The following is a 27,012-nucleotide window of genomic DNA, read 5'->3' on the forward strand; positions in this document are numbered from 1 at the left end:
GCACACACAAGTGTGGCATTCGCATAATGGAATACTATTCAGCCATAAAAAGGAATGAAGTGCATGCTGCATCATGGACGAGGCTTGGAAACATTACGCTAAATTAAAGAAAAAGCCAGACACAGAAGGCCACAGAGTGTATGATTCCGTTGAGATGAAATGTCCAGCATAGGCAGGTCCATTCAGGTAGACAGTAGGTCAGTGGCTGGTTGCCCGGCTCTGGGGAGTGCTTCTGTAGGCAGCGGGTTTCTTTTTGGGGTGATGAAAATGTTCTGGAAGTAGATGATGCTGATGGTTGCACAGCCTGTGATTATACTAAACACCACTAAGTTGTATACTTGAATTAAAAGGGTGAATTTTATAGTATCTGAATTATATCTCAATTAGAAATTGGTAAAATAAAAAGTGATGCAGGGGGACTTCCCTGGTGGCACAGTGGTTAAGAATCTGCCTGTCAATGCAGGGGACACGGGTTCGAGCCCTGGTCCGGGAAGATCCCACATGCCACGGAGCAACTAAGCTTGTGTGCCACAACTACTGAGCCTGCACTCCAGAGCCTGCAAGCCACAGCTACTGAAGCCCATGTGCCTAGAGCCCGTGCTCCGCAACAAGAGAAGCCACTGCAGTGAGAAGCCTGCGCACCGCCACGAAGAGTAGCCCCCGCTCGCTGCAACTAGAGAAAGCCCACATGCAAGAAACGAAGACCCAACGCAGCCAAAAATAAATTACAAAAAGCAGGGGGGGGGTGGTTTAAAAAAAAAAAAGTGGTGCAGCTTACCTTAATTATCTTTCAAAGGGCGAAAGTTTTAGTTTTGATAAAGGCTAATTTACTGATTCCTCTTTTACAGTTAGTGCATTCTGTATACCTGCAAGAAATCTTCGCCTATTTCAAGGTTGTGAAGATTTTCTCCTATGTTTACGTCGAGGATTTTTACAGTTTCAGCTTTTATGTTTAGGTCTGTGGTCCATTTCAAGAGAATCTTGTACAGATTTTATGAGGCACAGGTTGAGGTTTGTCCTTTTCCCACGTGGGGTCCAGTCCCGGCACCTCTGTTGCGGAGACAGCCGGTCTTCTCTGCCCTGAATTGCCCTGTCTCTTTGGTTGGCCACACGGACCATGCACGTGGGTCCACCCCCCAGGTCGCCCACCCTCCTTGGTCTCCATGCCTTCCTGGACCAGTGCTTTGAATCAGGCACCATTGCCCGTATGTTACCAAAATCATTCAGGATATTTTTTTATCCAGGTAAAAAACAAATGAACCAGCTCCATCATTTCTAAGTGTCTAGCAGTGCTGTATCGCGCTCAGATCTCTAGGACTCTCTTAAGTCAGCTCGGGCCACTCTGACAGAACGCCCCACAGCACACACTGTTCCTTCCGGTCCTGGAGGTGGAGTCCCAGAGTAGGGGCCGGCACCCCCCAGCACGGCTGCTCCCTGTTCCCGCTGGGAGCGTCCCGAGGTGTGTGCTGCTCTCCTTGTGGTTGTGACTGGCGTTTCCCCGAGTGTTAGTGGTGCTGAGCGCCTCCCCACACGTGTCGGGGCCGCGTCTCTTCTTCGGAGAAATGTCAGTTCAAGTCTGTGGCCCAGTTCTCAGTTGGGTTATTTGTCTCTCCGTCGTGGAGCTGTCGGGGTTCCTTATGAAGCCTGGATAGTAACCCTTACCAGGCGTGTGGTCTGCAAACATCTCTTCCCGTTCCCGGTTTGCCGTTGCGCTCTGACGATTGTTTCCTTTGCTTTCAGACGTCTTAAAGTCTAATGTAGTCCCCTTTGTTACCCTTGCTTTCATTGCCTGTGCTTTAGGAGTGTATTGGGGAACACGGAGCTTTTCTCTCGGTCTGGCTCCTTGTCGCTTCCCCACCTCACTGCACTCCTCATGTCCCTGTGGTTTTGTTGTCTCACCGAGGACCGTCTCAGTAGTTTTCCTCCCAGAAGGGGCTTGGCTGCTGAGGGGTGTGGAGCCTTGCCTATCTGCAGGCATCGCAATTGTGCCTCGTTCTCAGTGATACTTTGGCATGGTTTAGAGTCTTCAGCATTTCTGAAATTCCACCCCTTCTTTTGGCAAAAGCCCCTTGGGAAGGAACCTGTGGAGCTGTTGGTGACAGAACAGCAGGGGACAGTTGGGGAAAGGCGGGAGAGGCAAGGCCTGGGCGGCCCGGTGTCCCCAGGAGGGACGTTGATTCCAGGTGCTCGTGCAGGGGGTGGGTGGCCGAGCTCACAGGGGCGCATGGGCAGCAGAGGGTGGGACCCGAAAGCTCAGCCCTGCAGAGCGCGTGGCCCCCGAGCATGTGGGCCGGTGGCCTGGGGCGTGGGAGGATGGCCAGGGCCAGGAGAGGCGTGGGGCTGGTGCAGGCGCAGGGGAGGCCTCTGGGGGACGGGAGTGTCCGGAGCCGTCAGGAGCTTGGGTGGGGCGGGGTGTGGGCCACGTGCGGGGGTGGCACCCTCGCTGCCACCACCCCCACCACCGGCCGGACTGTGCCATGGTTCCATTCCCGCACAGTGGACGTATGCCAGACCCTGAGTCGGCTTCTTGCCTCAGAAGAGAAATAGGTAAGCTTGACTGTTACCTTACAGTGTAAATTGTTGGGACTGGATCCTGACGATGGGCTGCGGATGAATGTGAGAGCGTCGCTGGCTGCTTTTCTGGATAAGAGTTGAAAGTCGGATCCCAGCCCACGGAGCTTTCTTTGGAATCCCCCTGCCTCGGTGACGCGCACGGGTGTACCGGTGTGTGCGCGGCCCGTGCAGGCTCTCTGGCCCGTGGTCGCCCCCGTGCCTGTGCAGGCACGTGACTCTTTTCTCCTGTGTCATGGTGGTTTTGATTATATTTATTGGAAGAGAATTGTAACGTCTGGATGCGATAATAAAAAACACCTTAGGAGCTTTGTTCATTGTGCATCGTGGGATTTGTTCAACTTGTTTTCTAGTAATTCCACTCTGTTTTCTTTTATGAATGCATCGGTCCAGCTCAGATTCCAAATACACAGTGTGTTCACGCAGACGGCCTGCGGGACCCGGGCAGGCTGCCTCCGCTCCTGGCCCCTGGTCCTGAGGGCACAGCCGGTGACCCACTTCCCAGTCGTTCTGGAACTGAGTGCTCACTTTTTCAAGCAGTAACATTAACGCCTGCGCTCACTTGGGTTTAACAAGCAGCCTGGAAGGGCGTGTGCAGTCATCAGTGACCCCACCAGCCCTGACCTCAGCCCCCCGCGGGCGTCTCTCCCTGTCTGCGCGCCATGGAGGCTGCCTGGGGGGGTCGTCGGGTCAGGACGGTGGCGTTGGGGGGCAAACCGAAGGCAGCTGAGGACCCTGGGGCATCTTCTCCGGTGCCGGCGTCACACAATCTTGGGGTTGCTCTACGTGCCGCTCCCATTGCAGAGACCCAACCCCCCCAGTCCTGGTCGTGGAGACCACGGGTGGTGGTTGAAGGCTGGGTCGTGCCTCCACCCTCCAGAATCCCAGCCTGTGGCAGGACACACCCTCCACAGGAGCTGGAGGGGATCCTTCACCACATGCGGTTTGCTGTCTGCCGCGAGCCTGGCACCGTGTTGGGTGCTGTACGCAGTGGTCACTTTCTGACCAAGTGGACACCGAAGGAGCCCCTCCGTTTTTTCTTACAGGAAGTACTGAGTCCAGAGGATGCGGCCGGTGTGGGGGGTGGACCACAGAGCCCAGTCCGGTGGCCCATGCAGGGGGACCCACGCTGCCCACCAGCAGCAGGTGGCCCCGAACGTCCGTGTGAGGCCGTGTCCCGTGTCCTGCTGGGCTTGGCCTCGTAGCTCGGTTGTGCTTTGATAGCCACCCACAGCAGTCATCAGCGAGCCCGAGTCCCAGCGGGGTGGCCACCCGGTGCCGAGCCCACCCCGTCACACGTGGCAGATGGGGCTCAGCTCGTGGCATTCTGCCCCTCAGACTACTGGCGGAACCCAAGGTGTGGATAGGCATGTTTATGCACTGCCGAATGGGAGTGCTAGCTGAGGGCAAGGACGGTGCTGGCCTTGCTGGGTCTCCGGCCAAGAGTCCTGCTGTGGTGGTCCTTCCGTGGCTGGAGCCTGGCTCTGCCATCACCCCAGGGTCTCTGCTGCTGGGAAGCCCAGGCTCTGAGCCAGGCCTGGGTCTCCTCCCTGCCAGGCACAGTACCTGGCACACGGCTGGTGCCTAGCAAGTGTCGGTGGAGCCAGCAGTGCCCCGGGAGTGGGTGCTTCCCTGCTGGGCGGGCCTGAAGACGAAGCGCTCACAGGGGCGGTTTGCGGCAGCCGTCGCAGAATCCCATGGAGACCTGCCGTGTGAGCAGGGAGTGCTGGCAGGGAGTCCCTGTCTTCGGTGGGTTTCCCTAGGGGTCCCCGGGGTGCGGTGCTGGACCCTGCCTGCTGCGCTGTGATGACCCTGGGGGCCGACGAGTGTGTGAGCAGCAGTTCTCCAGACTTCTCAGTGGTGCTTCGTGGGTTTTCTATCTTCCCATGCTCTGGACGGAATGGGTGGTTTTTAATAACTCAGGGGAATGGGCGTCCTCTCGTTGAGATCAGTTAAATGTGTGCCTATGATCTCCCATGGGTGCTGATGCCGTCACCTTCCTAACCCTGAGGTGCACCTGAGGTGCTGATTTCTGTCCGGCCTCAGCCCGGTGCCCGCCAGGCTCATCGGCATCTCTGCTGCACATCGTGGGCTTTCATGTCCATCGATTAAAGCCCCCAGTACTTCTCTCCTTTTTGCTCATTTCCTTAGCTGTGTTATTCTAGATGAACTTGGTGATCTTTCTGTCTCCTGGCTTGTGGAGGTTTCTGGGAAGAGTGGAGGCTGCACTACATCTTAGATGTGGGTCAGGGTGCATCTCAGCCTTTGTGTCCTTGTCTAGGAGCACAGGAGACCCTCACTCACACGGGCCTTTTGTGGGGCTTGGGCAGGTTTTAGAGGAGATACATTTTTAGAGAATGAGAAGCCGAAGCCTCTTGCCTCAAAAAGTGCCACGAAGGAGGCCCGCACATCCTGCGTGGACGATGGGTGGTGCCCACCCGCCGACCGTGTGGAGTTAGTGGCCTTCTGTCTTCTGCAGGTGCCCTACGAAACACTGAACAAGCGCTTCCGTGCCGCACAGAAGAACATTGACCGGGAGACAAGCCACGTCACCATGGTAGTGGCTGAGCTAGAGAAGACCCTGAGCAGCTGTCCAGCCGTGGACTCTGTGGTCAGCCTCCTGGATGGTGTGGTGGAGAAGCTCAGTGTGCTCAAGAGGAAGGTCAGTGCTGCTTCCGGGCCATGCTGCCTGCCCTGCCCCCAGGCTGCGCGCACCCCACAGGCGCACCCTTCACCCAGTTGTCCTGAGAAGGGGCCGCCTCCTGGGGGAGCTGCGGTGGAGGGGCCCCCCTCCCCTGCTGTCCGCGCTCTGGAGTCTGTCAGCTGTAAGGCCGGCTTCCCGACCCACATTCCTGTTCCTGTAGGGCCAGGTTATCCTGACTCCAGATGTCCCAGGGAGCCCAGGTCGGGGAGGCCAGGATGGGTAGTAGATTGATTTATTTTTTTCACAATTTCACCTCAGAACAGCACATAGGGTATCCTGTTTCTGGGAATGGTAGGTATGCCCACTGATAAGCCCTAAAAAGTGAGATAAGATATTTGAAAACATTTTATTTGCCAGAATTGGAGAGCAGGGGGTCAGGGGGGCTAGAAGGCGAGGGACCCCTGCTGCCTAGAGAGAGCCCCCAGCAAGGGCCTCACTGGCCAGTGACTCAGGGCCCTTAGAGTTGGGGGCCTGATGGCAGGACCCAGCAGCACTACACCTCAGGTGAGGGTGCCCAGAAGTGAACTTGCTGGGAGAAGCACTGCCGCCCACCCCCTCCTTCAGCCTGGTCTGAGTGGTCCCAGCAGGTGCTGCCTCCAGGCTCCAGGTAGAGTAAATGCAGTTCTCTTGAGTGGAGGATGCCTTCCATCTGAGCATCAGATGGTTCAACTACAGTAACCAGGACAGGTACACAAGACACCACGACTGCAACACAGCAGGAATAGAAAAAGAGATCTGCACAGACTTCGGGTACAGAAACTATCAAGTACCATACTTTACTGTGCTTAAAGAATGAAAAAATAGCTTGAAAATATCTGCAGGGAGTAGAAAGTATGTCATTTAAAGTTAAAAAGAACCAAGTAAAAATACAAGAAGTGAAAAGTAGCAAATGAAAAACTCAAATGTTTGCTTACAACAAACATTTTAACACTTAACAATCAGACCAAGCTGAAGAGAGAGTTAGTGAGCTGGAAGGTGGGTCTGAGGAAATTACCTAGAATACAGCACAGGGATGAAGAGATGAGAGTGCATGAGAGGGTGAGAGATTAGGGAACAGAGCAGGGACTGTGCAGTGGGCCAGAGTCCAGGAGAGGCGGGCGGGAGAATGACGCGGAGACCTAAACAGGTTAAATACAAGTAAACGTAACTAGGACTTCCACAGTGAGACTGAAGAAAAGAGAGACAGAAAAATCTTCAAAGCAGGTGGAGGAAAATCCGCTTGTCAAGGAGCAGCAAGTATCCTGACAGCTGACTTCTTGATGCCAGTCGGAAGCCAAACCTTGGTGGAATGTGCTGGAGGGAAACAAGGGCCGACCAGAATTCTGGACCTGCTGTCCAGTGCGTAGCCACCAGCCACCTGTGCCCACTAACATTTAAATGGAATAAAATCAAGAATTCCCTGCTGGGGTTGCACGAGCTACACTTCAGATGGTTGACAGTGGCTGCCATGTGACGCGCAGGCGTAGGGCACTTCCACCTGGCTGTCTTAATTTTGAGCAAAATTGCCTTTAAGGGAAAGTATTATAAAAGATAGAAAGTCGTGTTATAATGACAAGTAGTTTCATTAACCAGGAAGCTATGACAAAGTTTAAGCTCTACGCCTCTGGCAGCATAGCCCCAGCGTATGTAAAGCGGTCACATCCCTGAGGAGGTGGACAGACCCTGCCGTCCGCTCGGTGGCAGCAGCCCCGCACACTCTTGCTGTCTGTGGCCCTGGGCCCCAGCTCCCCTCTGACCTCCTTGCCTCCCGGTCCTCGGCGATGGGGGTGGCGTGCCCGGTCTCCACCCATCCTGAGTGCCCCCTCTGCTCGCGTGTCACAGGCGGTGGAGTCCATCCAGGCGGAGGGTGAGAGCGCCAAGCTCTGCAAGCGCAGGATCGAGCACCTCAAGGAGCACAGCAGCGACCAGCCGGCAGCGGCCAGCGTGTGGAAGAGGAAGCGCATGGACCGCATGATGGTGGAGCACCTGCTGCGCTGCGGCTACTACAGCACGGCTGTGAAGCTGGCGCGCCAGAGCGGCATCGAGGTGGGCGCGGGCCGCGGCCTCCCAGCCCTTCGTGGAGGCTGCTCTCGGCCGCTCGCGCGTCCTGAGCCGGGCGGTCCCCTCCCGCCCGCGACGGCTCTAGGGGTGCGTCGCACCTGCCGCATGGTTGGCACGTGTTCCGAGGAGCTGGAGTGTGGACAGGGATCCCTCCCCGCACCGCTGCCCGCTTTCCTGCCGCCAGGCGCGTCCCGTGACTGTCCCCCTGGGGTGACGCCTTTCTCTGGGTCAGGCACGCTTTCCATCTGTCCGTGTGTGCTGACCCCGGGGGTGCAGGTGTGGAAGTACTCGATACCCTAGGCTGCTGGCCGGTGGCGGAGGGCCTCTGCAGGTCGGCCCGCACCTTTCTCTGGCCTTTGGGGCTGTGTGGCTGGGGGCAGTGGTACCCTGGTGTCCCGAGGGCAGCCTTCACTGGGGGGGCGGGGGGGCAAGGAACAGTTGCTCGGGCTGCTCAGACCAGAGTGCGTGGCCAGCCGACCCTGTCCACGTCCTGTGTCGACCAGAGCCTCTGGCGGCAGAATCCGTGTGGACGGCAGTGTCTCCCTCGTCTCCACGTGGGGTCCCGTCTCAGCCTGCTCCTCTGCCACATGCTCGGGACCCCCTGGTTCCGCCCCTCCTCACTCTCAAGTTCTCAGTCTGAGCGCTGCTGGCCGCCTGGGGCCTACCTGCCCCCCCCGCCAGTCCCATCCCCTGGCATGGCTCAAACGCCACCCGTGTGTGTGTGGCTCCCACCCTGGGTCGAGGGGCTCAGCCCTAGCTGCTCGAAACCCCAGCATGAGACCCTGCCCCCTGTCCCGGCAGGTGGCCTCGGGTCCCTGACAGCATCGTGCTGTCACCCCCACACCGGCATCCGCAGGTCCTCACTGTGCGCCCTGGCCCCACTTCCTGCTGTGTCCATGTCCCTGTCTAGTTCCAGCCCTAGGCCTTTCCTTCGACGTGGCTGACACACTCGTGCAGTGGGGCTGGGGACGGGAGGCTCCTCACCCTTGCACCCCAGTCCCGGGCGGCTCCCCGGAGCTGCATGTGCCGCGTGCCCAGGCTCCTGCTGTGGGCGGCAGGGCCACAAGTCTCAGCTCGGTGCCCAGTGGTCCCTGGTGCCTGCTCTCCTCACCCCTCCCTCCGCTGCCCAGCACGGCCAGCTTCTGACCGACGGGCTCTCCTAGCCTCACATTCCTGGCACAGCCTGTCCATCTGCGGTGGGCGTCAGGCTTCACTCCCGCGCCCCCTCCCCCCCGCACACCTGCGAGGGCGTGGCCACGCACACCTGCGGTGGTTGGTGAGGCACGAGCTCCCCACGCCTCCTGGCCCCCAAACGTGTACCTTGTAGAGGGGAGAAGCACGAAGTCAGACGAGATTTGCTGAAGGTGACGTGTCTGCAGAAGTGCCAAGAGGGACGGGAGGGCGGCGGGGGAGGGGCTGGTGGTCCTCAGCAGAAGGGCGCAGCCCCAGGAGATCGGCGTGCACCTCGTCGAGGAGACAGTCCTGGAAGGGGGTTTCCACAGGAGCCCCCAGCTTCACACAGGGCGCGGAAAGCCAAGTCTCTTTCAGAAGCAGATGCAGGAGGACATCCTCTTGGCCTTGGGGTTGGGCGAGGCCTCCCAGGAAGAGGCTGCAGCTGGGGCTCCTTAATGTCAAGGACTTCTTTTCATCAAAAGACACCACGAAGAGGGGGAGTGCGGGCTACGCAGACGGCCAAGAAGGGAGGAACGCCCGGTGGAGTCCACTGTGGTCCCTGTGTTAGGAGCTTCCATGCTTGCGCCTCCCGGGAGCGGACTGTGGTTGGCGCTCGCTCTGGCCCGCCTCCCGCCGGCTGGTTTAACATCTTCACTGTGGCTCCCGTAACTGAGGGTCCAAGGATGTCAGAGGACCGTCAGCAGGAAAGGAAAGACCTGGAAAGACCCGGGATGCCGGGGGGGGTGCAGGCAGGAGAGGCCACCTCTTGGAATTTAGAGCAGAACTGGAAAAGGTGGGAAATGGGAGAGAAGAAAGACTAGAATGTCGTCTGGGCGCCTGGCCTTGCCCAGTGGGAAGGGTTCAGGAGAAAGAAGACAGTGGAGAAATGGCCAAGGAAGCGACATGAGAAAGCCCACCTCTGCAGTGAGGGCGGTGAGCAGAGAACTGGATTAGTGAGTCCTGGTTGCGGCAGCCACGGGGTACCTCGTCATCAGAGCTCCCCTCGGGAGGGCAACGCCAGGTAGCAGCCGGGAGGAGCAGCGGCCGTGGCGCTCGGCCCGCCACACTCCCAGCCCTGTCTGACTGGGTCCTGTTCTGTAATCGTCGGTCAGGACGGGGAGGTTGGGGGTGCCTCTTGCGGGCCCAGCCGCCGTCCCTACTGAGGACGTGGGTAGAGCTGCCCTTGTGTGGCCACCCTGACCTGCCCGCTGTCTGGAGCGGCCATGCAGGAGCTGGAAAGCTGACAGGGCATCTCCAGTGTTCCCCCCCCCACACACACACAACAGGAGCACACCCCGGGCCCTCTGGTCAGCTGCTCTTCTGCCCTTGACCCATTTGGTTCCGCAGGAGATGCTTCAGGAGCTAGCTGGTCCATGGGTAACTGTACTCGATTATTTCTTCTTGTTAATTTTGCTGTAAGTGCCTGGTTTTCACTGCAGCATCAATAGCTATATGCATTCAGTGACTTTCTCTTGAAATAGAATAGGTGTCTCTGGGGCTTCCCTGATGGCGCAGTGGTTGAGAGTCCACCTGCCGATGCAGGGGGCGTGGGTTCGTGCCCCGGTCTGGGAGGGTCCCGCGTGCCGCGGAGCGGCTGGGCCCGTGAGCCATGGCCGCTGAGCCTGCGCGTCCGGAGCCTGTGCTCCGCAACGGGAGAGGCCACAGCAGTGAGGGGCCCGCGCACCGCAAAAAAAAAAAAAAAAGGTGTCTCTTACTTAAAAGCTTGCACCTTAACGCTGCATCCACCAGTAGGACCCTGTGTCCTTTTGCAGCACAGCTCCCACAGGGAGCTTGACATGGCCTGGTGCCTGGGTACGGAAGTTCGGTGGCGAGCTCCTGGCTTGCTTTGCCGTGGCAGACCTTGGTCGAGAGAGTGTGGGCGAGAAAGCTCTCTTGTCCTGTGCTCTGCAGTGCCCAACAGCCCATGAGGCCTGAGCGGGGACCCTGGAGACACGGGGTTCCAGGGATGTTTGGGTTGGGTGTTCCACCTGGTAACTGAGAAAACGACCTTCACTAACGTTTTCTGCTCGAGTCTGTTCCAGATGGAAGAGAAATTTACCTTTTGAAATTTTCGTTTTCTTCTAATGACCCCCCTCCTTTTGTGATGTCTGAGCATTCATCACCTTGCCGTGTGCGACCAGGGAGGTCCTTCTCGCTGGCTGTAACCCAACCTCTTGCTGGGGGCCTTGCTCTTCCCGGCACCACACAGAGCCCCCTTGACTGCAGCAGGTGTGCACTTGAGTTGGTGGCTTCGTTCCTGCGGGTCCCTGGCCCTGCTGGGATCCTCCTGCCCCGCAGATGCAGCTGCACTTGGCCTGCCCTCCCAGAGTGCCAGGCCTCGGGGACGGAGAGAGGGGAGCAGACGGCGGAGGGCAGAGTTGCAGCCCCTAACCACCCCGCTGCCCCTTCTCAGAAATCTAAACTTTAAACCAATCTGCAGAGCAAAACACAGAAAATGAGAGTGTGAGCTGCTGGGGCCTCCGCGGCTGCCCTGAGAGGCGAGGGGGCACACCTCTGCCCTTCAGGGCCCCAGGTTCTGGCAGGGCCTGGGCTCTCAGGGGGCCTGGGAGCCAGCATCTAACTGGGGCGCAGGCCTGCCTGCTGTGCAGACCTGGCCCGCGGAGGGGCTGCCCCGGCAGGGGGCGGGGGTGCTCCTATAAGATGAGACTGTCGGGCCGGCCTTCGGCGGGTCCGGGGTCCCCTGCTCTGAGCCAGTACTTCCTTCCCTGCAGGACTTAGTGAACATCGAGATGTTCCTGACAGCCAAAGAGGTGGAGGAGTCCCTGGAGAGGCGAGAAACAGCCACCTGCCTCGCCTGGTGCCACGACAACAAGTCCCGGCTGCGCAAGATGAAGGTGTGCGGGGCTGCGCCTGGGCGGGGCTCCTGGGGGCGGGGCTGCGCCTGGGCGGGGCTCCTGGAGGGGCGGGGCTGCACCTGACAGGGTTCTTGGAGGGGGCAGGGCGCGCCTGGGCAGAGCTTGCAGGGTGGGGAGGCAGCTTCGCCACCTGCAGTAGAGCCGAAGTGCTTTCACCTGTTGGTTCAGAGTTCTGGGGTTCTGATTCATAGTGGAGGATTATTGGGTTTGGTATGGGTTTTGGGGTTTTATTGGGGGTGGCGTTTGGGTTTTAGGTAAAATCCCAGAAAAGTGCACCCCCTCTGCATTATGGTTTGGCCAGAAGTTCTGAGCACGAGGTGTTGACCGGGCTTGCGCTGCGCGTGGCCGCTGCGGGGGGGGGGGGGGGGTTGGCGCCGGGTTGGCCCACACACACGTGGGGAAGCCGGTGGGAGCGGGTACCCGCCTGCCAGGGTGCAGAGTTCCAGGCTGGGATATTCTCCAATACAGCCTTTCTTGAGACGCACAAGCAGCTTTAAAAATAGGCACTTAAACGTAAATTGCAGAATTTAAACATCCTTACTGAAAGGTGTCATTTGCCTTAGGGCTTGCAGAAATGCTTGATTGTATTAACCTTTCCTGCCTCTGTCAGAAAAACTTTGTCTTCTGTGTTCTAAACTGAGTGCCTCTAACCCCGCCCCGTTGAGCTTGTCGTGTGCACATAGTCACCAGCCAAGGGTGACACTCTCTGCCACCCAGGGCCGCCAAAGCGAGCACGACGCGAAGACGGGACGGAAAAGTAGAGTGGCCAGTGGCTCCCCTAAAGAGAGTGAGGATCTTGGTATGGAAACCATAAAAGGAAAGCCAGAATTGGTATGTAACACGCGCCCGCTCTCCTGCTCCACCCCCACGGCTGTGCGCTCGGTGGGGACCAGGGCAGAAGGAAAATAGGCCTCCGGTCGCGAAAGGCGGTTTCTACAAGCCCTGTTCCCTCCCAGAGAACACTGCTGCTTGGCCAGGGCACACCACGTGGGCCGGGTCAAAGCGGGGGCCTTGCAGCTACCAGGGGCGGGCTGGCAGGGGCCGAATCCACGGATGGTACATTCCTGTGACCTCGCCGTGTAACTTGAAGGAGCATAAGTAGTCGTCCAGAAGCGCACTTGGAGAACAACCTGATGCCACTGGAACGTGCTCAGTACAAGATAGCGTCCGAACACAAGTCAGTGCGCAGGCACTGTACAGTTCGTACATGTGTGGGCACACGTGAGCTCCTGCACTAGATCACACTCGCAGGCCGGGGAGGGGAGGGAGCTGGGGCGGGGGGTCAGGGGTGCCCGTGCCAGATGCCAGGGATCCCTCAGAGCAGTGATGAGATTCTAGACGAGAAAAGAAACTCTGAGACCCACGTTTCCCGCAGTTGAGAAATACATCCAAGGGTAGGCGCAGCAAGGAAAGTCTCCGGAGTTGACCCGGGTCTCTGGACACGTCAGGCTAACAGAGGCAGCAGCGTGTGTGCCGCGTGTCTGCAAACTCGGAAGGGGTCATAAATGGGAGAACGCCACGCCTTTCTCAGACAGCACGGGGCGTGTTCAGCCAGCAGCACATGACGCCACCCAGATCGTAGCCGTCCACGTGGAGTGTGACCGCCTGCTTCCCTCTCAGCGGACTGTTTGAAGGTTAACCTGGAGAGCAAAGAGCCACCGTAAATAACGCAACGCATTTCCACGTGTCAGTTGTGTAAAGCTGTGGCCCGGCGTTTACCCGTGGCGCTCCTCGGCTGCACATCCAGCGGCGGCCCCAAGCGGAAGCAGTCACCGGGTCCCCGGAGGCAGGCGGGGCCTCTCCCCAATGCTCCCCCTCTCGGCCCTGCTGGTCTGGCCTCTGAAGGGGGCGTGTCCTCTTCACTGGTTCGTGCGGCACCGCCCAGGCGGCCTGCGCCCTTCCCCAGCCAGTCGGGGGTCAGGACAGACTGCTGCCCAGGGCTTAGTCCCCCGTGCAGAGGGCAGGGAGTGGGGCTCGGGCTGGGAGACCGCCTTCCCTGAGCACCTGTGGGGTGGATGTGTGGGCACCAGGTAAGTGGCTCTCTGCATCTCTGCCGTGCCTTGGACGCCCTGGGCAGCACGGTCTGGTGGTCAAGTCAGCCCGGCCTCACCCCGTGTCCCTGGGGCGGGGCTGGGGGCTTTGTGTAGGGTGTCCTCCCAGGGTCCGGCCCAGGCGCTTCCCCAGAATGCAGTGTGCACGCCGGGGCTTGGGTGGGGAGTCGCGGGGTTGGCAAACCTGAGTTGAAGCGTCAGGCATAGAGCACCGTTCACGCCATCTTGCGACCTGGGCGCTGTGGCAGTGACAGTGAGGTTTGCGTCCTGTTCTGTTAATTCCAGGTATTCTGTCTCTGGTGGAAACCATGTTCGAGATGTGATCATCTAAATTACTTCTCTTGTAAAATAATCCAGGTTTTTCACCTTAGGTCATGAAAGTTCACTTTGCCTGCTTGCCCTCTACCCCCAACCGCAGGGGTTTTAGCCCCAATTGGATTGATATCGCCGAGATTTCAAAGTTAGTTTGGGCTCCCATACAAGCAACCCCCCTGGTTGGGGCCCCATTAGCCGCCCGCAGAGTCTCCCGTGGAGCTTTGCGACTTACGCCTCCCAGGTGACGCCTTTGGGAGACGGCCACCTCCTGGCACAGCAGCCCCAGCCCCCCCCGCACCCTTGGCAAATCCTGGGGCTCCTGCCCCTTCCAGGAACCAGCCCCTGACTGGCTCTCGCTACCTCTGCCTCCTTCACCTGGTCCTGGCCAAGTGCCCCAGGCCCCCCGGCCCCCCGCCCCGGGCCTCTGAACTGGCTCATCCCTCTGCCTGGAGCATTCTCTCGGAGTTCTCACGGCCCCCACCTTGAGGGTCCGCGCCCAGCGCTCCCTCCCTCCCACCCACCGGGTGCCCAGGCCTCAACGCTGCCCGGCTCCGGAGCCGCCTGGTGGTGGAAGGTGCCCCGTGTGGCTGAGGGCTGCCGGCCGGCAAGGCTGGAGGTAGAGGAGGGCGCACGCTCGCTGACTTACAGGAACTGGGCCGCTTGTCTGTGCGGTTACCCACCGCCCTCTGCGCTGCCGACGGCCCACGCTGCTTCTCGCCCCCAGCACCGCCTGCCGGCCCTCCCTGCCCTCCCCGGCCTGGCCCGAGGGACGCACTCGGGGGCACGCTTGGCCGAGGCTGCGCTGGGAGGGGCCGGGCCCAGAAAGCCATGACTGTGATTGAGATCGCGGTTTCAGTGGCAGCCCTGCCTCCCTGGCGACTCGGAGCGGCTGTCGCTGTGCGCGTGGCCTCAAGCTGGCACGTGGCTCCGGTGACCCCGTGTAAGCTGCCCGTTGTCTTGTCTTCACCCTCAGAGCTGCCTGGAGTTCAGCCTCAGGATCCAGGAGTTCATTGAGCTCATCCGGCAGAACAAGAGGCTGGATGCTGTGAGGTAGGCCTTCCTCCTGACTCTCGGGGCGGGCGTTTCGGGTCCCCTCCCGGTCTGGTTTGGGGCAGGCAGGGCGGGTGTCTGGCAGGTCTTCTCTGGCTGGCTGGGCCCTGCCCAGGGACGCACTGCCCTGCTTCTCTCCCATTGCTGAGCGGGGGTGAGGCCACGGGCGCCCCCGACAGGGCCAGGCCTCCACCGCACTCTTCCCGTCGTGGTCCCTGGAGCAAATGGCCGTCCCAGGTCAGGCTGTGGGCAGCGGGGAGCACAGTGTCCCCAGGGCAAGAGAGCCCTGGGCAGCTGTGTCGGTCCTCCCGCTGCTGCAGCTTCAGCCTGGCGCCCTGAGCTCTGTCTCCTGGAGGCATGGGGCGCCGGGCTGGGGGGCTCCCAGCCCAGGATGTGGTGGTTAGAGGGTGGGCGGGGCCAGTTTTGCTCTCCACGGGGAGCCTCAGGGAAGGAGGCTGGAGTGCAGGCGTGGCGGCAGGGGTCCCCGCCCCCTCCTGCTGTTTCCACCTGCACAGACAGGGCTCAGCGCCCCGGGTCTGATCGGTGGACGCGAGTGAGGCTGTTCTGGGGGTCACTGCAGAGGCGGGAGGCTGGACCCTCTCTGGGGCCCCAGGGGCTGTGCAGGAGGAGGGGCGGGGCGGGTCGGATCCGGGTGCCATGGATGTCGTTGGGCCCGGTTCGTGGCACCCAGGGTCACCTGGAAGGGCTCGGGCAGGTACCGTTTGCGTTCAGGCACTGCCTCTGGGTGTTCTCTAGGTGGGATTCTGTACTTGGTGCCTCGCAGCCCGTCCCCGTCCCCTGGAGGAGGGGGTACCTGAGTACCGAGGCTTTCCGCCTGTCTGGGTGGGGGCGGGGCCCAGGATCCCACAGCTACCGTGGAGCCGAGCTCAGCTTCCCTGCGCTGGGAGCGCAGACTTCAACAGGCCGCGCTGTCCTTTTCCAGACACGCGAGAAAGCACTTCAGTCAGGCCGAAGGGAGCCAGCTGGACGAGGTCCGCCAGGTCATGGGCATGCTGGCATTCCCGCCGGACACGCACATCTCCCCCTACAAGGTAGGGTGCGCCTGGGGGCCCCGGGCGCTCGTAAGGTCTGGTCTGTAGCCACTGCCACAGTCGAGCGTGGCCCACGCACGACTTGTTCGTTTCCCGTCTTGGGCCTGGTTCGTGGGACCCAGGGTCACATTTCCCGTCTTGTTCCCATTATGCTGGTAAAAGAAACTTATATCAGGGCTTCCCTGGTGGCGCAGTGGCTGAGAGTCCGCCTGCCGATGCAGGGGACACGGGTTCGTGACCCGGTCCAGGAAGATCCCACATGCCACGGAGCCGCTGGGCCCGTGAGCCATGGCCGCTGAGCCTGCGCGTCCGGAGCCTGTGCTCCGCAACGGGAGAGGCCACAGCAGTGAGAGACCTGCGTACCGCAAAAAACCAAAAACAGCTTATATCAGAAAACCTCCCGAAGCACATCAGCTGCAAAGCGCAGCTCCGAGTGCCTGACCGCTCCCTTCCCCTCCCCGGGGCACCGCTCTCTGGAGTGCCTGGTCAGGGCTGGACAGGCCGGGGCCTCTGCACGGCTCTGCCGGTGTCTCTCCTGACCTCGCTTGCTCCTGATCTGCTTTCTCTTCCCTGCACCAGGATCACTGGGCACATCTGTCCTCGGTCCCTCCCCCTTGGGTGGCTCTCCTTGACCTTGAGGTTCCATGTGGGTCTGGGCAGGGGCATACCCCCCACAGCTGTGGTCCTTTTGAAACCTGGGGGCCGCCCTAATGACCTTTGAACCTTCTCTTGGAAAAACACCACAAGTCCCGTCCTGTAAAACCTAAGAAGTTTGACAGCCCCCCTTCATTCCTTCCCTTCTCCTTCCCCTGAGGTTCAAACTGGCTGTTTTCTCTGGGGTGGCCCATTGAGTCCTGGGTGCCGCCCACCACTGGTCTCTCCTCAACAGCCTGTCTCAGTGTTTACAGTGTGAACAGGGTTTCCCAAATCCTGAAGTTGTGCTTCCTCTTGATGAACGATTCTATCTTTAAGTCATTCCTCTCTTCTTGGTTTCTGTTATAAACACTCAAGAGAAGCCGAGCCGCACCTTCAGCACTTTGCTCAGAGACAGCTCATCACCCACAGCTCTCCCGTCCACGAACACAGTTCGGCCAGGCTCGGCACACCTCGTAACAAGGAGCCCTCCCTCCAGTTCCCAGTAACATGATCCTCTTCCATCTGAGGCCTCATCACAGTGGCCTTGACAGTCCACAGCTCCTAGGTTTCTCTGCGGAGCCTGGGGCGCTCCCTGCCGCTCTCCCCTCCTCCTCCTGGGCCCACCTTTTAATGGTCCATTTTGTGTGGCATCACCTCCAAGCTTCTAGCTGCTGCTCATTGCCCAGTTCCAAAGCCACACCCCCGTGTTTAGGTATTTGTTTCCTAAAGCATCCACTTCCGGTAGCAGGTTTCTGTCTTAGTCCCTCTGGCGTCTGCAACAACACACCACAGATGGGGGCTTGTGAACAGCAGAATGTACTGCTGATGGTTCTGGAGGCTAGAAGTCCAAGATCAGGTGCCAGTGGGGTCTGGTGAGGCCCTCATCCGAGTTGCAGACTTCTGCTATGTCCTCCCGTGGCGGAAGGGTCGGGAGCGCTCTTAGAGGGGCACTAATCCCTTTCACGAGGCTCCACCCTCGTGACCCCATTCCCTCCCAGAGGGCCTCCCTGACCATCGTCTTGGGCCTCAGCATTTCAGCGTGTGCAGGGAGAGGGTAAAGCCCCTTCTTTGTGTGGTGAGCCAGCCCTGTGCTCCAGGCCTTGAAGCTGGTCTCTGTCCAAGGCCCTGAGTGTTTGCCCTGCAGAGTTCTGTGGGGCCCCTGGCAGACCCGGCCCCTGCCGCCCAGAGCGTGTGGCGCAGGCCTTCGGGAGGTGGCCGGAAGCTTGTCGCCCGGACTGAACTCACGCCTTCTGCAGTGTTTGGGAATATAAGTCAGCAGGTCACAGAGATCTTCAGGTCTAAACTCAGGTTTCAACTCACAGCGTTGGGTCTTCCTGCTCTGGAGAGTTGTTAGAAGTGCAGGAAAGGCCGGCCTGCCCTTGGGGGCGAGATGGCCAGCTCAGGAGGGCACGGAGCGTGTCCCTTCCCTCCCCGATGTGGCCTTGCAGGGGCTGTAAAGAGCCAGGCGAGTGCTGCCATCATGGCTTTGTGGACAGGAGGGCCGAGCCTCAGAATGGGCTCCGGGCCAGGGCGGAAGCCACAGCCGCCAGGGCAGGCCACCCCTCCCCGGGGCAGGGCTCCCCACACAGCCTCCCACCCATGAAGATTGGTCAGACAGGTTGAGCAGCACAAAAGAGAAGAGCAAGATGACACAGGAGAACCTCGGCCCAGAGCAAGCGGGGGACCTAGGGTGCGGGAAACGCAGAAGCAGAGCTGGGACAGTGGAGTGTCCTGGAAGCAGGAGCAGGGGGGCAGATACTCCTGAAACGCGCTGGAGCGGCCTGGTTAAGGGAGCGAAACCCTCGTCCCTCGTGGTGGGAAGTCACAGGCGTGTCCCGACGGCTCACGGCGGGAACAGGCCGAAGTGTTTTGTTTTGAGAGGCGGCTGTAGCAGAGGCTGCGCAGGGCCTCGGAGTCGGCACTGGGCAGTGCCAGCCCCGGGTGTGGACCTCGTTCTCCGTGGACTTGGATAGAAGAAATATTAAAAGCGTTTCTTAAACGTTGGAGTGTGATGTGTACCGTACGCCAGGACTCTTGAGGAGCTCACACAGAACCTCTGGCTGTGCTTTTGTGTGTGTGTCTCCCCCTCCCTCCCTGCGCTCTCTTCTTGAGTCTAAACCTGGGTGGTTTTAGGCATGGACGTGATTTAATCTTCTCTTCTAGTAAGTGGTTTCCAGGAATAAGGCTTCTCCTTTCAGACCTTAATGCTCTTAGCAAGAGGCTCTTGCTCGCTCCGTGCTGAGCTGGCCTTGCAGCCTCAAGTCCTTGACTTGCCTCGAGGCCGCAGGACACGTGCTCTAGGGCAGCCGAGTCCCCGCCCAGCGAGTCGGTGTCCCAGAAAGCGAGTCAGCAGTGGGCTCGCCGCGGGCCGCCTGCGTGTTAGTGGGGTGACTCTTCCTCCCGTCACCTTTCATCTGCAGGGATGAAGAGTCGCGTTTGTTTGCTGTTGTCACCCCAACTCTGCCCCGCTTCTTCCAGGACCTGCTGGACCCGGCCCGGTGGCGGATGCTGATCCAGCAGTTCCGGTACGACAACTACCGGCTGCACCAGCTGGGGAACAACTCCGTGTTCACCCTCACCCTGCAGGCCGGCCTCTCGGCCATAAAGACACCGTATCCTTCGCGCTGGGAGTGGCTCCCCGTGTGCCCCTCTTAGTGTGGGGCTGGGGCCCAAGACCCCGCTTCTTAGCGCCCTCGTTCTCCACCTTGAAACGGGCGCTGCATCCCCCGGCCTCAGGCCCGTTCCTTAACTGGGCTGCAGCCCCACGGTGTTGAGACTGGGGGAGGGGGTGCCCAGTGGAAACCTGCCCAAACTCCACGGACCGAGCCATTCGGAACAGCCTCCCCCGTGGTGCCCGGGGGACCCCCTAGAACCTCGGCCGGCCCCCGCCCTCCTTAACCCGCGCGCAGGCAGTGCTACAAGGAGGACGGCAGCTCGCGGAGCCCCGACTGCCCAGTGTGCAGCCGCTCCCTGAACAAGCTGGCGCAGCCCCTGCCCATGGCGCACTGCGCCAACTCGCGTCTGGTCTGCAAGATCTCGGGGGACGTCATGAACGAGAACAACCCGCCCATGATGCTGCCCAACGGCTACGTCTACGGCTACAACGTGAGGGCGGGGCCTGGGCTGCGGGAGGGAGGGCCGAGGCCTGTAGGGAGAGCGGGCGGGGTCAGAGGGCGGGGCGGGGCTAGCAGGGCTGGGCCCTGAAGGCCTAGGGCAGGGGTACCTGCCGGAAGTAACTTCTCCGAAATGCAGTGACTTATTTCCCGAGCCTTGGTTCTGTGGGTTTCTCATAGAAACGTTGATTTAAACCATATTGGCCCGTCTTAATGCGCCTGGTCTTTCTTTTCAGTCCCTGCTGTCTATCCGGCAGGATGATAAAGTCGTCTGCCCGAGAACCAAAGAGGTCTTCCACTTCTCCCAGGCCGAGAAGGTGTACATCATGTAGGCGGGTCGCCGCACCCGGGCGGCTGCGGGCCCCTGCCTGCCTGCCTTTCTGTTTCTTGCGACCAAAGATCAGTGAGCAACGACAAACACTCTTGGGAAGAGAAGAAGTAAGATTTAACAAGCTCGTACTTGATTTTGTAACAAGTCAGCTCTTCGACGCTTCTGAAGCGCTTTCCCCTTTCAGAGAAACTTCTTTAAAGACTGACCACGCGGAGGGAGGCTAGAACCTTTCACCATAGGAACTGATCCCTTCCCCGTGTTCTCACAGTTCCCTCCCTTTTGCTAACGAGGAACCCCGGGGGACAGGCTAGTCCTCGGCCGTGGCCCGGGAGCGTTGGTGGCCATGCCAGACTGCCCTGCGGCCACTCGGTGCCACGAGGGACCCTGTCACTTCTCTGTAGAGCTGCTGCCAAAACGCCAGCACCGCGGGAGGGGCCGGCCTCCAGGACCGCCGCCTGCCTGCGGCCGCGCCCACGGGGCCGTGTTAGGATGTGTGTAGGCTCGGTGTCATGTCACTCGTGCCGCCTTATCTCCCGCCTGAGAATGTATCCGTGGAAATCCACTGGACCGGGGTCTGCAGAGGCCTTGCCGACGGCTCCGTAACTTTAGCTCTAAACACTATTCATTGCAGAAGCCAATAATAGTTCAGTTGAGGTAAGCACCGATGACTTTCCAAATCAGATGAACCATCGTAGTTTACACGAAACCATATCGTAGAGGTTTGTATTCAGCGCTTATTTTTGCATGTTGATGTTGATTAGCTAATAAAATGTAAATGTAAGACACGGGAATGAAAAGGTTTCTACTTCTTGTTCCGCGTGCACATCCCACCCCGCCGCTGGTGTCTGCCACCTGGCCGCTGGTCCGGGGTGGGGCCTGGGTTGGCGGAGAGCTGCTCCCACGTGAGCTCCGTCCCAGAGTCCTGCCCCAGGGCCCCTTCAGCCTCACCGCTGCCCCCCGAGCAGCACCTGGTAACTGGGGGTCCCTCTGGGGTCATTTGAGGCACCTGAAGCAGAGCGTGTCTCCTGCTGAGAAGGTGCCAGGCTGGGAGGAGGGGCCGCTGCTCAGATCTCCCCGCTGAACTTCGGCAGGGATGGCGCGGCAAGGGGGCTCAGGGTTAGGATGCGGGCGACCGCATGAGCCCCTCTGCCTAGCAGGTCGTGCCTCGGTGGAGGGCCCTCCCCTGCCCGCTGCTTCGGCCCCCTGCAGTCCAGAAGCTGCCCAGTTCCCTTTGGCAAATTCCTCTTAATTCACACAGCTTCTGTCACTGTGGCCAAATGGGGCTCAGAAGCAGCTGGAGGCCACTCCGGCTTGGTCGGGGCAGGGCCACCAGCTCCACCAGGCCCCCAGCACCTGGCCCCAGGCGTGCTCTGTGCTGCGAATCTCTGTCCCCGTCGTTCCTGCAGACGTTTCCTGCTAGGACCGGCGCTGGGTTCTGCGGCCCCTGCTAACCACTCCCTCACGCCTGTTCCTGCCATGTCGGCCGAGCCTTCTGGGCTCCTTGGCCTCCTTCCTGACCTCACTGCTGTGCTTCCCTGACCCTTGACCCGCCGGGCTGCTTGCTGGGTGCTGGCCGCTGTGGCTCCCGGCCTTGGTCCCAGCTCTCTGCTCCTCTGCCAGGCGCCCACGCCGACCCCTGTGCCCGGGGTCCACATCCCAGAGACCACGGTCTCCAGGTCGTCGCCGTGTGCTCTGCTCAGTGGGGGCCGAGGATGGCAGCGCCGTCCGAGTGGGTCTCCCCGTGCCCATCTGCCACCAGTCAGGCCCCAGCGCACACGGGGGCTCCCGGCTCCGCAGGGGTGCGGGGCAGAGCTGTCCGCGGGGCGATGGGCTCCTTGCCGCCACCTGCACCGAGGGAGGGAGCAGCGGGGTCTCTGCTGGCCCCATCCCCATCCTCTCTGCCTGCCTTCCTGCCCTTTCCTTTCTGTAGAAGTAGGTCTTAACTGAGCACACGCACGAGGATGAATTTCTGCACGTGTGCTTGTGCGTGCGGCCCGAGGGCCAGCGGGCCCTCAGGGCTGCCCCCGGGTCCTTCGCAGGCCAGTGTTCCAGCAGCGGTGGTTCTTGGTGAGAGTGGCTCAGCGGTTCTCAGACTTGGTGAAAACAGAACCCTACCGTCGGCTCCCTGGGTGGCTCGCCCACGGGCAGGGGCAGCTCATCCTTTCCACTGTGTGCAGCGTCCCACTGGACGTGTGGAGGGTGACTTCCCGTCCACACACTGGTGGACACTTGGTTGTTTCCAGATAAACCTGCCCGGAGCGCTCTTGTGCGTGGCTTTTGCTGAACACACACACGTGTTTTGTGGGAGGAGTGCCGGTCTTGTGTTACCTTTGCTAGATAGACGGTTGGCCGGCATGGGCCCCCCCCCGCCCGCTCACACTGCCGCCGGTGCCCGGCGTTCCACGTGGACTGCACGTGCTGTCGGCTGTGAGCACCCGCTCCCTGTGGGCTTGTTTAGTTGTGAAAATGGTATGTGTGGAAACACAGATCGTAAGTCAACAGCTGGATGAGATTTGCTAGATAAATGTTCACACACATTAGCCAGCGGGCCCGGGTGGCCAGCGCTCCCGGCCCCTCCAGACTGTCTGCCTGCCCTGCACACGGCCATCACTCCAGTTTTCATAACTCAGGTGAGTTTCGCCTTCACTAAAATCAAATCACGGACTGAGCTCTTGGTCCCTGACTTGTCTCACCCAGAAACTCCCGTGGTCTCTGTGGGCCGCTGCTTCCCTATGCGCACCCGGCCTGGTTGTCCACCCGGCCATGGACACACAGGCGTTTCCCGGGACGTTGGCACCCCCGTCTCTGGACATTCCTTCTTCTCTCCTGGGTAAAAACCTGGAAGTAGAGTCCCTGTGTCCTGGTGTCGTCACGGGTTTACCGTCGCAGCCACCGAGGACTTCCTGGAGTGGCCACACGGTCCACGCCCCTCCGCTCGCCCCACCTCATTCTTTGCTATGTGTGTTTGTGCTCTGCGTTTCCTGGGCTGGGTCTGCCTCACTACCCGCTGAGAGGTTAGTCATAACTCCGTCAAGCCTTCTGCCCCTTCATCGTTGGATTACCGGTTATCTTCATTCGTAGGGATTCATGACACAGTCTGGCTACCGACCCTTTGTCAGAAATATGTACATACACTTTATTGACACTGTCGTTTGATCAGCCGAGGTTTTAATTTTAGTCAAGTTCAATTTATCAATTTCTTCTTTTATGGTGAATGCCTTTTTGTATTCTGCGAAATATTTGCCTATCTCAACATCAGAATGATATTCTCTTATATCTTCTAGAAGGTTTAGTGTTAGCGTTTATGTTTAGGTCTGTGATACATCACAAATTAACCCGTGTGTGTGGTCCGAGGGAGAGGTTGAGGATCGTTTCTCCCCAGTGTGTTTACCCTGTTGTTCCGACATCAGAAGACTTTCTCCCCATTGAATGATGGCGGCTCCTTTGTTGGGAAAACCATCCCCTGACTCTCCGTCTGGGTCCCCTTCTGGATGTCCTCACGCCACACTCCACCTCAGTCACAGGAACTTCAATGGAATTCTTGAAACCAGGGAGTGCGAGTCCCTTTTGTTCTACTTATTTTCTAGGTTTTCAAGATTGTGTCAGCCGCTCTACCTCCCTTGCACCCACATGTAAATTTTAAAATCAGCTCTTAAAATTCTACCGGGAAAAAAAAACAGTCCGCTGGGATTTAAACTGGAATTGCGTAGAATCTCAAGATCGATTTGAGGACAGTCTTAGTCTGCTCAAGCTGGGCGGCTGAGACAGGAGGATATTTCCTCACGGTCCTGGAGGCCAGAGGTCCAGGACTACAGTGCTGGTAGTTGGGTCCTAGCGAGACCCCATCCGGCGCCTTCTCCCTGTGTCCTCCCAGGAGGGCACCAGTCCTGCTGCATCGGGGCCCCGCCCTTGTGACCTCACTTAACCTTAATTGCCTCCAGTCACACGGAGATATGGGTTTGGGGGAGGGGGTGCCGATTCAGTCTGTAACAGGGACTTGAAAATCGGCAGTCCTGAGTCTTCTAACCCGTGAACACAGGCTGTCTCTCCACATGTTTATTCAGATCTACCTTCATTTCTCTCATTTACATTTTATAGTTTTCAGTGTACATACCTTGCACATATTTTGTTACTTTAACCCTAATTATCTCATGATCTTTTTATTTTATTTTTTTTGCGGTACGCGGGCCTCTCACTGCTGTGGCCTCTCCCGTTGCGGAGCACAGGCTCCGGACGCGCAGGCTCAGCGGCCACGGCTCACGGGCCCAGCCGCTCCGCGGCATGTGGGATCTTCCCGGACCGGGGCACGAACCCGTGTCCCCTGCATCGGCAGGCGGACTCTCAACCACTGCGCCACCAGGGAAGCCCTATCTCATGATCAACGCTATTGTAAACTGAATCTTTAAATTTACCTTTGCAACATTTCCAATATGGTAACAGACAGACATAGAGCGATTCTGTATATTGACCTTGCATCCTGTGACCTTGCTAAACTCCCTCATTAATCTTAGTAGCTTTTTGGTAAATTTTAAGGAATTTTCTATGTACACAACTGTATCATATGTAAATAAAGACAGTTTACTTCTTTCTTCCTAATCGCATGCCTTGCTTCTCTTTTTCTTCCCTTCTTGTACCAGCCAGAGCCGCCAGCTCAGGGCTAAACAGGAGGGTGGACACCGTTGCCGTGTTTCCAATCTTGGGTGGAAAGCATTCTCTTTCACTGTTAAGGGTGATGCTTGCTGTAGGTTCTCCTGGGTGTTCTTTATCAGGTTGAGGGGGTCTCCTGAAAATTATTACCATAAACTGATGTTGAATTTTGTCAAATGTTCTTTAGTTTGTCTAAGGAAATTACCATATGATACTTCTTCTTTATTCTGTTGTCATGGAGAATTACATTTTTCGATTTTGAGTGGTTAAACACACCTTGCATTCCTGAGATAAATCCCACTTGGTATGTTATATTCTTAATGTATCCTGGAGCTGTTCTGCTAGGCCTTTGCTAAGCACATGATCTATGACGTACTCTATTATTTTGTAATGTCTGTAGGACATGTAGTGATGTACCCTCTCATGCCCGTTGTTGGTCATTGGCTTCTCCTTATTTTTTCCTTGATCAGTCTCGCTAGAGTCAGTTTTCTATCAATTTTATAGATTATTACAAAGAAGCACCTTTTGGATTATTTTCCCTGTTGTTTGACTGTTTCTGTGTAACTGATTTCTGCTCTTTTCGTTTTCTTCCTTCCACTGATTCTGGGTTTAAGTGTTCTTTTTCCAGCTTCTTGAGGGGAAGATTAGATGACTGATTTGGGGCCTTTCATTTCTAACATAAACATCCCATACGTTTTAACGTTGTTTTTATTTTCATGCAGTTCAAAACATTTTAGTTTCCCTTGTGATTTTTTTCTGTGACCCACGGACTATTTCGGTGTCTGTTGGCTAATTTCCAAATACGTGGAGATTTTCCAGATATTTTTGTCATTAAATTCTGATTTAATTCTGAAAACCTTCCTGTAACATTTCTTCCACCACAGATCTGCTGGTGATGAATTCCCTCAGCTTCTATTTGTCTGAAAATGATTTTATTTCACCTTAGTTTAGTTTTGGGGGGACAATTCACTGTACATACAATTCAAGGTTAACAGTGTCTTTTTTTTTTTTTTTACTGCTGCAAGGGTTCTGTTCCATTTTCTTGGAGCTTGTGTTGTTTCAGGCGAGAAATCTGCGGCTCTCTTATCTTTGCAACACGCCTTTTCTCTCAGACTGCTTTTAAGGTGTGTCTTTGTCACTGGTTTTCCACTATTTGATTATGACGTGCCTTGAGTGGTTTTCTTCACATTCACGCTGCTTGGGGGTTAGCATCCTGAAACATCCGCTTTGGTTGTTTTACAGTATCTTTTTAGTTCTCACCACAGTTCAGCTTGGCTAATTTTATTTACTGATTCAACATTCAACGAGTGTGGAACACCTACTGTGTGCCTGGCATCATGGTACAAGACAAAGATCTCTGTTTTCACGGAGCATATGTCCTGAGAGCAGAAGAGGAAAAACCCCAATAACCTAGTAATAAGATTACAAGCCTGTAATCTTGTGAGTGTGAGATAGAGCTGTAAGCGCTGTGAGACAAAGTACAGGAGGTTAAAGGGCAGGCAGGCTGGGCAGGGGGCGGGGCGAGGGGAGGCTTGTCACAGCAAGGGAGGCGACAGGCTGCAGGAGAAAGTGCTGGGGTGGGATGAACAGACTTCCAGGCACGGGGTGGCTCCAGGAAGCCTGACGTGGCTGCAGGGATGAGGGGAGAGCAGGAGGGAGGAGGTGGGGCGGCCGGCACAGACCAGGAAGGCCCCGTGGGCTGATAAAGGCTTTTGCTTTGCTCTGGGATGGGAGCCACTGCAGGGGCGAAGGGGTGACATGATCTGACCCTAGCCTCTAGAGGGTCCCTCTGGCTGCTGCAAGGTGAATGGACCCTAGGGGTCTGAGGGCGGAGTGGGCAGGGGTGACTGCAGTGACCCGCTGAGGGGGACGGTGGCAGGGACCTGCTGGTGGCTGTGGGTGACGGAAAGTGCTCGGATTCTGAATATGTTCTGAAAGTGGGCCTGTCTGGACTTCCAAGTCGGGTGAGAGGAAGAGGGGTCCAGGGGGACTCCAAGGTCACTGGCCCGAGTGAGTGGAAGGACAGACCACCATCCATCAGCTGACACCAGAGGGCGGTGGGCAGGTGGCTCAGGTGGTGCGGGCACAAGGCTGGACTGGGCCACACAAGCATCTTGGGCAACCTGGGTCGGGGCAGGGACAGCTCTTAGGAGTTGGGCCGCACAGGGCTGGGAGGAGCTGGAAAGGGTCGGGCCTTGTTTTGTCAGGAGACAGTTACCCTGTAGCTGCAGAAGGGAAGCAGCTCTTGGTTGCTCGGAGCAAACCAGAGGCCTGAGGTCTGGGCACAGAGAGGGCGGGTGGCCACTGCCTCTCTCTTTTCTGTGTCGTTTTTTTAATTCATCTTTGTCTTTTTCCTTCTTTCTTTTCCTTTCTCTCAATAGCTACTTATTGAGATGTAACTCACATACCACAAGAGCCACCCTTTCAAAATGTAAAACTCAACGTTTTAATAC

The 27,012-nt window shown here is 58.1% G+C and overlaps 1 protein-coding gene across 6 annotated transcripts in view; it reads left to right on the plus strand.

Moving 5' to 3' along the window:
- Positions 1 to 24,513, plus strand: part of MAEA (macrophage erythroblast attacher, E3 ubiquitin ligase) — a 34,964-nt gene extending 10,451 nt beyond the window's left edge. For 2 of the 6 annotated variants that reach the window (XM_033856490.2, XM_033856492.2), the window contains exons 2-10: positions 5,051 to 5,233; positions 7,097 to 7,300; positions 11,221 to 11,343; positions 12,082 to 12,195; positions 14,704 to 14,780; positions 15,724 to 15,832; positions 18,947 to 19,080; positions 19,378 to 19,573; positions 19,818 to 24,513. In XM_033856490.2, the coding sequence (XP_033712381.1) occupies positions 5,051 to 5,233; positions 7,097 to 7,300; positions 11,221 to 11,343; positions 12,082 to 12,195; positions 14,704 to 14,780; positions 15,724 to 15,832; positions 18,947 to 19,080; positions 19,378 to 19,573; positions 19,818 to 19,913 (1,236 nt within the window). In that variant the 3' untranslated portion in view covers positions 19,914 to 24,513. The remainder of the gene's footprint in view (positions 1 to 5,050; positions 5,234 to 7,096; positions 7,301 to 11,220; positions 11,344 to 12,081; positions 12,196 to 14,703; positions 14,781 to 15,723; positions 15,833 to 18,946; positions 19,081 to 19,377; positions 19,574 to 19,817) is intronic. The other 4 variants (XM_033856491.2, XM_073804743.1, XM_073804744.1 and 1 more) reach the window with 4 other exon arrangements.
- Positions 24,514 to 27,012: the final 2,499 nt, after the last annotated feature.

Source organism: Tursiops truncatus, chromosome 5, assembly GCF_011762595.2.
Source record: "Tursiops truncatus isolate mTurTru1 chromosome 5, mTurTru1.mat.Y, whole genome shotgun sequence".
Classification (NCBI taxonomy): domain Eukaryota; kingdom Metazoa; phylum Chordata; class Mammalia; order Artiodactyla; family Delphinidae; genus Tursiops; species Tursiops truncatus.